This window comes from Microtus oregoni, unplaced genomic scaffold, assembly GCF_018167655.1.
Source record: "Microtus oregoni isolate MIOR12 unplaced genomic scaffold, Mior012 000176F_000, whole genome shotgun sequence".
In the NCBI taxonomy this organism is placed as follows: Eukaryota; Metazoa; Chordata; class Mammalia; order Rodentia; family Cricetidae; genus Microtus; species Microtus oregoni.
In genome coordinates, this window is record NW_024544832.1 from 12,276 (window position 1) to 24,740 (window position 12,465).

The following is a 12,465-nucleotide window of genomic DNA, read 5'->3' on the forward strand; positions in this document are numbered from 1 at the left end:
CATATGCACAACTGGTCCTTAGGCCTGAAGAGGGTTTGGATCCTCCTGGACTGGAGTTGCCCATCATGAGGGTACTGGGAATTGATCTTGAGTCCCTGTGCTCTTAACAGCAGAGCCACGTCTCCAGCTTGGACAGTTCCTCTTGACTGTCGACTTGAGATCTGTAAACACAGGGAGATACAGCCCTGTGCATGTCTGCGAGGGTGTTTCCAGAAACAATTACTGAGGAACCAAGACCCACCTTCTAAACAGGTGGCCCAGATTTAAAACAAAAAAAAAAAAACAAACAACAAAAAAAAAAGTGCCATGGAAAAAGATTACATGGCTTGCCTGCTTTCACTCCTTCACAAGTGTATCTATTAATGCCGCCGCCGCCAGGCTCTTCCATCCTCCGCTACCACCAGAATCCAGCTTCTGAGACTTCTTCAACATCGGGATGGGACTACTAAGGCATTCAGTTTTGTAGGCTGAGCAATTACTCGCTTCTTTGCCTTCCCAGAGTGTACATGGTCATGGTTGAACTACTTAGTCCCTGCCAGGTAGATCAGTAAGTTCCTAGTCCTTACCATGCAAGGCAGCCATTTCTCAGACTCCCAAGACCCTGACCATATCCACTCTGGGTACTGGCCCTTCCATTAGATGGAAGCAGAGGGCTTTAGTCACCCTGAGGTGTGGTGCTTGGAAAATGGCCACTGCAGCAGCCTAGCAGGTGCTGGGAGGGGGCTGCCGATGCTGAAAGGGTAAAGAGCAGTGCTGTGTGACTAGTTTCGTTCTCAGAACTGGCTTATTGATGGGTTCTTAATAGTGTTGTTTATTTCTAATTTTTTGTGTATGTGTGTTCTGCGTGCATCTATCTAGGTTCATACCTAGTGCCAGCAGAGGGCGTCGGTTCTCCTGGAAGCTATGAGCAGCCATGTGGGGCTGGGAACCAAACTCAGGTCCTCTGCAAAACCAAGCACTCTTCTGCTGAGCCAGCGCTCCAGCTTTAATGGGGGCTGCTGGGCTCAGTGGTTGCGACTTGGGTTCAAATCCTGTCTCGTGGACAGTGATCCTGGTTAGAACAGCCCGCACTACAAATTGTCATGGAAGGACCGGTGACGAGGAGCCTCTGAGGACAAAGGAAAGAACCCCCAAAGGCAGTGCTCTCTAGACAGGGTCTAAAACTTTGAAAAGACTTTAACATCTAGTGCACTGACTTTGGAAGACCTTCTCGGTTAAAAATGTCCCGTCTGCCACTTCTCAGTGGTGGGTTGAGGGTGCATCGGTAAATCTACCCATCTGAACCTTGATTTTCTGTCAAAAGTGAGGCCAATTATAACTTTGTTTCAAGACTGTAAACAACAACGTCCCATCTATGCTCCCCAGTGATGCTCTCTGCACTATTTCATCAGGGGCCTGTCCTTACCTGATGCTCCTTAGCAGCATCCAGTCTACAGCAGCTCCAATCGGGATCTCACCCTTTGCTGTGTGGCTGGCACAGAGTCCTCAGTCACCTCCTGCGAATCTCCAGGTCCAGCCAGCAGAGGGGATGTGGGGGGGGGGGGCAGGGCAGGGCGGGGGGGGGGGGGGGGGGAGGAGCAGGCCGGGAGGAGAGAGGAGTGAGGCTCCAAGCTTGTAGCAGTTACTGTTAGCACACGTGTGGGCACAGGAAGTAGAGCCCAGGGAGTTTTTCAGTCATCTCCTGCTTAATGCATCCAGATGCATCCATAATTAGCCCTTGCCTCTGGCCTCCGGGCCCAGGTGGGCTCCAGCAGGCTGCACTGCCGCCAGACAAGAGGCCTTAAAGAACACCGGGCAGACAATTGGAATGCCATTTATCGTGCGAAACACAATAAAACCCTGAGCTCTCTTCCTGTCTCAGAGACCCATAAATTATGAAAATTATACCTGCCTCGGGCCTTGGACATATTGTTTTATTAAAGTTCCGATGAATAAACTTCAAGTCTCTTAAAAATGTCCTCCCGGCTTTTATCTGGCAGCACCTCCAGTGTGGGGCAGGCTGCCTGGGTCTTTCTTGGGGGTTCATGTTTTGGGAAGCTAAATTCACTTCAAGCTGTGAATTACCTAGGCTAGGTAGACGGCTTAAGAGCTCTGTATACTGGGGGCTCTGGACCAGGGTACCAGGCTGCAGGGGTACAGGGATATATTCTAATGGGTCAGAGATGCCCTCACCAAGCCACGCCCTTTGGGAGGGGGCAGTGCTGGAAAGTGATCTCAGGACCTTCCACATGCCAGGCAAATATGCTAGCACCAAGGCCCAGCCCATTCCTTCTTCGAAGAGTACTGTGTGGTTACAGACGGGAAGTGGGTTGATTCAACTTTTATATTTGGTCACTGGGACACTTTCCAGCTCCTCCATGCAGTGCTTCCCCAAGTACAGCTGCAGAGGCTTCAATTTAATTTTTACTTTCTGTATGAGTAGCAATTCCACCTAACACCCATTTCTGCATCCCGAAGCCAATAGTATCAGGCAAAAAGTAATGCAGCGAATCACCACTGGGGTCACCCCAAAGCCATTTGTAACTGGGAACTAAGGAGGGCCAAAGCCAGATGGAGGATAGTCTAGCAGTCGTAGAATTCTCTTCTGGAGACTCTCAGCTTCACCTTTCCCCAAAGGCCATTTGGGTGGGTAGGCCTTTAAGAATGTAACTTCAATTGGTGTCTTTGTTATTAACTTCTAAAACCCGACCCAACATAAAACCAACCAACCAATTATGAGGGACTCTGAGGAGTCAAGACTTGAGACACTACTGGGAACCAGAGGGTTACTTCTGTAGAGGTGAGACAGGTCACATGGTTAGGAAACAGAATTTGAGATTATCTTTATTCAAGTCCTACTGTAGATAGGGTTACACTGTAGAATGTGTTTTGTGTTCTTTGGGCAATGACTAGGGGATCCTTGACATACGTTCCAAAGCCTCAATGAGGAACAGGATTGGATTTTACCAAGAATCCTAAATGTCATCATTGTGACCAAGAAAAAACACCAAGGCCAGGAATGGTGACATGCCTTAGGTCCCAGCACTCAGGAGGCAGAGACAGGCAGATCCAAGTGTGACAAGGCACCAAAGGACAAAGACAAGCCATTCTGTGGACAGGAGGCCTTAGAAGTCAAAAGACCTTGAGGTCTCAGTCCAGCACTGGGACCAAAATTTGGTCCCCCCCACACCCCTAGCTTTTCCTAGTTCTCAAACTTCTTATCCGTTTATATTACTGACACACAACGGCCAGGCATGATGACTTTTTTTTGGGGGGGGGGGGTATTATAAGGCAGGGTTTTTCTGTGTAGCCCTGGCTGTCCTGGAACTCAGATTGCCTCTGCCTCCACTACCTGGCCTAATCACACACTTTCAATGCTAACCTGGGCTAATGGGTTATCTTGACTATCTCAAGATATAGGAAGAAAACCCAAACCTGACAACAGGTGACCCAGGAAAGATTTTTCCAGCACGCGGCATCCGGCAGCTTCACTAGCAGTGCTGCATTCTTCGGTGGCTTCTAGATGACCTTGGAGGTAGGTGAGGGTCGCCCCAGTGTAGACACCCAGCCCATTGTGTGCACGTGTTCGGGTGGCGTGTAGGAGCTTCTGCCGAGGGAGGACGTCAGGCAATGGAAGACGACACAAGAGAATGGCCATCACGTGTATATTTAACAATATATATTTATAGATATCTTCTAGATCAGTACATTCAGTTTGTAACTTGTTTTTTCTTCACAAACAGAAGAACTCTTACAATAGTAGACTTTCTAAAATAAATACTATTAAAATAGAGCTTCAAAATAAATATTTTTTACAAAGGAAACCTTCTGTGGTAACTTTTGTGGTGGGGTGAAAGGGGCTACAGTGAGGGGGGAAATGAAACAGGAATGTGGTGGAGTGGGCAATGGGGAGCAGCTCTACTGCTGCAGACGTGAAAGCAGCCACGGGACAGCAAGAGAACGCAAGCGGCAGAGTTACCTACAGCAGAAACGGAAACGCAGGATGGACGTGACCTACTCGAAGGCAAGAACCGGGAGGCTGGGGATGCCTCAGATGGTCTAGTAAGTTGTACAGTGCAAATCTGTGCTGCCCACACACCTCAGACATTTCTGGAGACCAGGCTGCTTCAAAGTGATGACCTGGGTTTCAGCCCAGACCAAGTTTGCATGTGTTGCTCCTTTGGGGTTGTGATCCAGGTGGGCCCCACCAATGCAGCCTGCCCGACCTCAACAAACCCACCTCCTGTGTCTGTGAAGTACCCAAGGCAAACACTGAGGACTGTTCTTTCCCCACAATGCACAAACCAAATAGCCAAGGTACTTCTTAGGAAATATCTTACATGCCATCCTCAACTGCCACCCAATCCCAAGTCTAGAAATGGGAACCAGCTAGAACTTTTGAAGAGCTAGGACCCAGCCAAACAACCTGCTAATGACAGCAAGTCACCAGGCTGAAGCAGCTACAGAAATGTTTAGTGTTTGCAAGAGCCTGTACTCCTGGGAAGGGGTGGGGACTCTACAGCTACACTACCACTTTTCTGTTCTGTGTTCTTTCCCGCTTGTAGGTGTTTGCAGAGAAACGAAACAAAAACTAAAAAACAACAGAGCTGAGGAAATCAAGGCTGTTCCCCTCACCCCTTCCCTTTACCACCAAGCAAGTGGGCCCCAAGGCAAACTCCTGGGGGGAGGGGGAGTTTTGTAGACATCCTTCACAAGCCCAAACAAGATGGGGGTGTGGAAATAAAAAGGCAAACCAAAACCCATAAAAATCCGTGTTTACAGCTATGTACACAAAGTAAGGGCTGGAGAGGGGTTGCCAGGAAACAGGGTCTGTGTGGTAGAGCATCAGTATGTATGTAAGTGTAACACGTGCATGTGTGTATACACGGTGTGTAACTCAACTGTCCACAAGAGGTGTACAGACCAAGATCACCAAAGTGCAACTTGCCACTGGGTTAGCTATCCTGTGGACACAGATTGGGGGGAGGGACCCTGGACAAAGCTCCCAAGTTTTTCAGGAAGGGTGCTCGTGTATGCTACCATTTTGGGGGCTTCCCTCCACATACCTCATCTGAGGAAAACATCCACAGCCCCTTCAGTAAGCTTCTAATACATTCAATTAGTGTTAAGTGGTTGGCTGAATGTGTTTCTATCTTTCCTTCCGGTCTGTGCAAGAACACTGCAAGCAACTGTGGCAAGGGCAGCTATACGGGTTAGCCATAGAGAATGAAGATGCAATATTTTATACTTGCCTTTTACAAGCCAGTAAATGTTACATAAATAAAGCTGAAAATAAAACCCTCCCTTTTTCCAACCAATAAATACCTATGGTTACAGTTAACTTATTCTAAATCATAAGGTGTTACTACTAGTTTCCAAGGTAGGGGTGGGGGTGAATCCTTGAGAAAGAGCATTAGGTACAAGCCACTCATAGCTACCTGCCTGCTCGCCTCCTTCCTGGGGGCAGCTCTGGTCCCACATGGAAGAGCCAGAGATGCCACACACGATTTCTGCCTAATGCTTTCCCAATTTCACCTGGGGCATCTCTTCTGACCCAGGCCATTTCTCACATCATCAAGAGGCAGGGACAGGGACAAAATACCACACAAAGCAAAAACCCCACACAAAGACTGGGGGCAAGGACCAGAGACACTATAGCTTTTTGCATGCAACAAGTACCTACCCACTGGACGTGCTGCACTTTCTGGGTCCTTTAGCACCGTGAGAGAAAGAGTTGCTACGTCTTTGGGGGCTGTCGGGAGGGGTGGGGGTTGTGCTGCGCACAAAAGTGGGGCTCAAATCCAGTCGCCCCCTCCAGAGAACTGCTCCCCACCCACTCTGGGCTCCTCTGACTTCCCCACCAGGGCCTCCTAACACTAAAATAGACTCTGTTCATCCTCTCTCTATTTACATTAAAGACAGACACATCACTATACACAAAGGCTATGACAGCAAGCAGCAGAATCAGAAGAAAACCCAAACCCAGCTCGGCTCAACTGTCATTCTGCCAATGGGAGGTGCGGCCTCTTCTCTGCCATTCCTGACGGGCAGGGGAATTATGCTCCTTGAGGTTGTTTGCCCCCAGATTTTAAATCAGCCCTTCCTGGGGGTGGCCCAAAAAGAAGCAAGTTGTTGTATTATTATTGTTTAAACACCATTAGCATCTAGTTTAATTAAACATATAAAAACATCGTGACTGGATCCAGAGACCACAGCCTCAGACTCATTGGCAAAATGATATTTGGTCTCACTTGCGTCACCCAGGGCCCTCTTAACTCAGTGAGTTTCTGCAAAGAATCTGAGTAGAGAGAGCTCGGGACACAGAGCAGGCAGGCCAGTCTGTGACTCAGTTAAGAAGCAGAGGACGGTGTGATGAGTGGACACCCCCAAGTTAGTGACTGAAGCTAGGAGGAACACACTGCCCAGCGGCTCCTGCTGCTCCAGGGTGATTCTGTTCTCAACTGTCAAGTACATACAGCAGGAATTGCTACGGTGCACCTTCCCAAGAGGCCAAGGCCGACAGGCACGGACAGAGGAAGGAAAGGTAGAAGTCAAGGCTCTGAGGGTCTTCCTTGAGGAATCCCACTTTCCGTGAGCTGTTCCTCCCAGCTAGGAGGCTCCAGCAGGAGCCAGAGACAATGACAAAGTGGAAGGGAGAGACTGAGGGGCTGGGAAGGCCATCAAGGGGCCAAACTTCCAGATTGTGTCCACATCTTCTGAAATGGGAAGAAATCACATCCCAAACCACCACACCCCGATGCTGTCACTGTTGCTTGACATGAAAGTTTCAAGAACACGAAAACCCCAGAGTACATCTTCATCCTTCTGGGGACTCCAGGCTGGGTGGTAGTGGTCTCTGCCTGTTTGTTCTCAATCTAGAGTTTAGGAGAGGACAGATGAGTACGGTCAGCCTCAGGAGACTGGCAGGAGGGACCATGTTTCCAAGGGCAGTGCCGAGTTTTCATCCAAAGTGTCAGAAAGGCTTGTCAGACCTGCTGACCTTGGTGTCGCCACTGGCTGCCTTGCAGATGACGCTGTTCGTGTGCTTGCAGCGGCAACCAGGGCGTCTCAGACGGTCATAGCCGCGCTGGGCCAGCTTGACACAGCCTGTGGCCGGCAGGTAGCACAGCAGACACGGCAGCACCAGAGAGAGGGCACCCATGAAGGACCAGCGGGCGCAGCAGTTGGAGCGGGAGCAGGAGCAGGGATGGTCAGCGCAGGAGCCCTCATCATCCTCATTGGTGCAGTGGTAGAAGATGCCCTGCACCAAGCACATACATGTACCATAGTTGACCAGGGTCTGGGCCGAGCACAGGCACTCCTGGTTGCAGACCCAGCAGGAGGGCAACGTCCGAGGGGCCGCACATTCCTTGCATTTACACTTCCCACAGGCCTCACACAGCAAGAAGTGCTTGTCTAGCTCTGGCGGAGCTGCTGGGCCCTTGAGGTCCAGCGGCTTACAGTGGACCACCTTGGGCTGGAGGCGCACGGCCCTGGGTGAAGCCTGCTCAGCTACTGGTGGTGGAGCCATATGGTCGAGGAGCCTCTGGTCTGAGGAGGTGCTGCTGCTACTGCTGACAGAGCTGGGTCGACCGCTGAAGGAGATCCAGTGGTGAGTGACATCCTGGTCACAGCGGGCAGGTGTAGGGGCCAGCTCTGGGACCCCACCCCGGGTCCGCTTGGGACCCAAGGTGGGGGCCAGGCTAGGGTTGTCTATGTAGTCATTCTCCACGTGACTGGTCTTCATCTGGTCGATGGGTAAGATGGTAAGTGGGTGTTGGAGCCGGCTGTGGGGCACTCGGCTGTCGAGGAGAGGCTGCACCATGGCGGAGCTGGGAGTCAAAGGGACAGTACTCTGTGGGACCGGGCGCTCCATGAGGCTGACGGTCCTGGACTGCACCAATGGACAGGCTTCTAGGGGCCCTGAGAGAGAGAAAGGAAAAAAGAGAAAATGGATTCCCAGCATCAATACATGGCCTGTTAATACTCTCCCCTCAACCTTCTATCAGGCCTTGGGAGTCTAAAATGAAATGGGAACCAAATTTCTTCAATGAACTTCCTAGTAATTCCCAAGGCTTAAATTGTCAATAATGAGAAAAATACTGGTAGAAGTAACATCTCTTAGGCTGAGGTACAACTTGGTGGAAGACAGCTTTCCTAGCACGCTTCACAGGTTCTGGCTTTGGTTACCAGCATCACCGGGTGGGGTAAAGGGTGGGTCAGCCAGGCATGGTGGCATATGCCTATGATCCCAGAATCTGTGAAGATGGAAACAGGGAGACAGCTGTGAATTTGAGACTAGCCTGATCTACAGAGCGAGAGCCTGTCTTAAAACAACAGAACACTTTAGGCCTAATGGCGTTGATTGTAAACAAGTTACAACTTCTTTTAAAATTATTATTAATTATTTATTGGTTTTTTTTTTTTTGAGACAGAGTTTCTCTGTGTAGCTCTGGTGCCTGTCCTGGAATTAGTTCTTGTAGACCAGGCTGGCCTTGAACTTACCGAGATCTGTCTGGCCCTGCTGGGATTAAAGGCGAGCGCCACCACTGCCCAGCTTAAAATTATTTTTAATGTATGTGTAGGTCAGGGGACAAAACTTCTGAGGGAACAATCAGTTCTCTCTTCTTCCACCTTCATGTGTGAAAATGATTGATCATAGGTCCCCAGTATTGTGAACCTGTACCAACTGAGCCATCTCACTCCCGAGTGTGTGTGTATGTGTGTGTGTGTGGTGGTGGTAGGGGGGGGGATCGTGGCAGGTGAAGGGTCTCACTGTGTAGTCCTGGGCTGGCTTTGAACTCATGGAGATTTGCCTACCTCTGTAGTAGTAAGCATTAGGATTATGCCTTAATTTTGGGGCTGTAAAAAGGGGTTCTTGCAAGGATTAAGGGAGAAAACACACACCTGATACCTGCACACAGCCAGGCACACAGAAAGCACTAAATAATTCGTCACTACCTCAAAATACAACCACTTTGACGTCCTACGTAAGCATTTCCCAGTCCTGGAGGAACCATCCCAGGCACTGAGGACTGTGTACGTGGTCAATACAACAGTTCCTGTGTGCTCCCCCGAGTTCATCAGCTGGATAAAGAAAGAAGAGAAGGGCTGCATCTGACGCCTGCTCATCCAGGACATCAACCTATTACTCCTGCTTCCAAGAACAGCAACCTCCGGCAGTAGATAAGCCCTGGGTAGGTGAGCTCCCGACAACTTGCATGGGAAATCCTCTCAAGGGGCACTCACATCACCCATTTCCAAGTGCTGAGCCGAACATTCAGACTAAATGCTATTTACTAGAATAGCTAAGGCAACCCTGGATCAGTTTCTAATTTCACTGAGAGAGTGCAATTTTAAGTTGGCATCCGGCCAGAGATTCAACGGCAGCGCCTGACACGGAAACCCAGGAAGTCACTTAAATCAAAGAGCGGAAACGGCTTGGTTCAAATTTAGAAAGTGCACATTGTTTTCTATTAGAAGTGCCATTTCCTTGCCTGCTGACCTTTACGTTTGGAATTCGGACGGGAGATCAATTTAAAGAAATAGCAGCAGAAGGCCAAGACCTCTGTTCAAAGGAGACAATTTGGAATCCAAAGGAAGAGAATACACTCTGGGAAGATTCCACAAAGAACTTCAAGGGACTGGGGGAGGGAAAGACGGAGCAGGGGCAGAGGAGTCCTCATTAAGACAGCACACACTGAGGAGTGTCTGTTAAGAGTGGTGTTTCTGTAAATGCCTTCTCAAGATGCTAATGACAGCTCCTGTCTCTCAACTAAGTTTATCTTGCATCAAAGGTGTTGCCAAGGGGATGCGAAGTAGGTTTCTAGTTCCGCTTACACCCCCTTGCTGGGACTGTTAAGTCCATCTCAGTATCACAGAGAGTGACACTTGGCTCCCTGTATGGTGAAGTGTTTGCCGTGGTGGAGGGAGGAGGCTGATGGGACTCACAACTATGCTTGCCCCGGCTTGGAGACAAGGGTTTGGTTACAAATAGCTGAAGCGTTTTCTTGGATGCTTGCTTCTAGTCCGCATGAAATAAACAGCTAGCTCTAAATAGAAGGTTCGTGAAAGGGAGAGAAAGAAGAATATCCACAGCATTAGTCTGCGCAACATCTATGCTGCTAAATGCAAAAAACATCACATCTTGGGCTGGAGAGATGGCTCAGAGGTTAAGAGCATTGCCTGCTCTTCCAAAGGTCCTGAGTTCAATTCCCAGCAACCACATGGTGGCTCACAACCATCTGTAATGGAACCCTCTTCTGGCCTGCAGGCATACACACAGACAGAATATTGTATACATAATAAATAAATAAATATTAAAAAAAAAAACATCACATCTTTCCGAGTAGGGTCAGTCACCAGAAAGTTCCCATTCAAACTATTGTCTACACTATTTCCCTGTCTGTCTTGGATAAAGTCTACATAGTGGCAGGGGCCACAATGTTCTTTTCAGTGAAATCACAACATTATTTTACAAAAAAAAAAAAAAAAAAAGAAAAGAAATTTTTTTTTTGAGGCATGATTTCACATTTCATCTTAGGCTGACCTGAAGCTTACTTAATATATTAGTTATTACTACCGAAGCCCTTATTCCTTAGCTTCCCAATTGCTACAATTAAAGGAAAGAGCCACCATGGGCAGGCAGTTCAGCTCACCTCTGAGTGAGTTTGTTTTAACCAGACGGCAGGCCTTCCAAAGAATGGTCCCTTGTCAAGGCAGCTTCAGGTGAACTGTTGAGGCCAAGGCCGTATAGACACATCCTGGAGAGCATCTTCTCTCTAACACTACCTTTCAGCTAATAAATTTGTTCCAAGAAGTTCCCAAGGCCTTGCCTCTAGAAGAATGGCAAGTTTGGAGTCACCCGACCAGTCTAGTTAGAAGCCCCAACTTCCAGTCCTTTCTGGGGTCTTTGGTTAAAGGAAACATCGTTACATTGGCATAATATAAAGTGTCACAGATAAGACTTGCAGGTGCTAGCCAAGGGAGTGTCTCAGCCAGAACCTTCCTCAGTGGACAATGACAGTATGAGCCCAATTTCAGAAAGCCCTACTTGCCAACAAATTGCCTGTGGAAGTTTCACGTAGCTACATATTAACTCCTGTAGCTAGGGTTTTATCTCAGGACCAAGTGCAGGGCTGACCAAGGCCTAGAGAAAGGAGAGGTACTCTAAAGCAGGGGGGCGAACTGACTGCACACTCTATTTTGCCAAGCAGACTACCGAGACTCTAAAAACAGCTGCATTTCTTGCAGATGAAGCAAAAAGCGTTAGGCAACTTTCAAGGATGTTTAGCAGGCCTGGGAGCCAGCAAGCAGACTCTCCAAATCATGCAAAAGCCCCATCAGCAAGCTAGTTTGGAGCAGCCACCGGAGGCAGTGAGGCTACTGCCCCATCACCCTCCAGAGGCAGCTGTCAACATCTGGGCTAGTAAATGAGGCCTGCCTAGAGAGTGAGGATCTCGGCCCCCAATGACTCAGCTCTCTCAGGACACACGCACAGCTGATGCTTCCAGGCACCATCTCAGAGCGCCAGTGCCCCCACTTGCTTAGGCCTGCCCCGGACCTCGCGAGCTTCTGCTGAATTGCCATGGCTGAAAAAGAAAAACAAGTTCCTAAACTGCCTGTATGGTAACCCCTCAGCACAATTCCAGGTCTATTCCCTGCCCAGAAAAACAAAACACAACAAAAAACAAAACAAAAAAAAAAAAACCCCTAAGTCTGAGTTCCATTTCCAAGATCAGTCTCCACCCCAGACAGTTCTACCCCTCAGTTTGCACATCCTTGCAGGGGTTAAGAGCACTTTAATAGGTACCCTCTGCTTCTCCTCCAAGGAAGGAAGAGATTTATATAATATAAATGGGACAGGAGGCTTTGCCTCAGTAAGCTGCTGGAAAGAGCTTGATGGTCAATTTGGAAGATTCTGGAAGTGAGGCCAACCCTGCACTTAGCCTAGGAAGTACCTCACAGTCGGATGATTAGCATAAGGAACTTTCACTCCCCCCTCCAACAACAACAACAGCAGCAATAATAATAGCTAGTTACTACAAGTGACTAAAGAACACTTCTTGGTGTCAGGCTCTCTGCTGCACCAACACCTTAGGAAGCGCTCCCATTCTGGAGATAGAAATGAAAGCGCAGGGCTGGGGAGATGGCTGGTCAGCACAGTGTTTGCCTCGCAAGCAGGAGGACCTAGGTTCTGATCCCCAAAGCACAGCTGTCACATTTGTAACCCCAGGGTAGGGGAAGTGGGGACAGGAGGATCCCCACAGCTCACTGGCCAGTCACGCCATCAGTTCAATGAAAGACCCCATGCCCATCTCCATAGGTAAGGCAAAGGGACTGGAGAAACAGCTTCCTCACTAAGAGTTCTTGCAGGTCTTGGGTTTAGCCTCCAACACCCACACGATGGCTCACAAATCATTCATATGGGGAAATCCGATGACGATCTCTCCTGGTCCCCATGAACGTGCGTCTAGTATACATGCG

The 12,465-nt window shown here is 49.0% G+C and overlaps 1 protein-coding gene across 1 annotated transcript; it reads right to left on the reverse strand.

Annotated features, from left to right (window-relative positions):
- Positions 1–3,645: 3,645 nt before the first annotated feature.
- On the reverse strand, positions 3,646–10,756 carry LOC121445333 (protein sprouty homolog 4). The gene is made up of 2 exons (XM_041647410.1): positions 10,638–10,756; positions 3,646–7,902 (listed from the first exon to the last, which is right to left on the reverse strand). The coding sequence occupies exon 2, from the start codon at positions 7,853–7,855 to the stop codon at positions 6,953–6,955; it is 903 nt and encodes a 300-aa protein (XP_041503344.1). The 5' UTR covers positions 7,856–7,902; positions 10,638–10,756; the 3' UTR covers positions 3,646–6,952.
- Between the last annotated feature and the right edge of the window lie 1,709 nt (positions 10,757–12,465).

What these genes read in the sequence shown, in the direction of transcription:
- LOC121445333 (XM_041647410.1), bottom strand. Translation starts at nt 7,855, where the DNA reads ATGGAGCGCCCGGTCCCACAGAGTACTGTCCCTTTGACTCCCAGCTCC.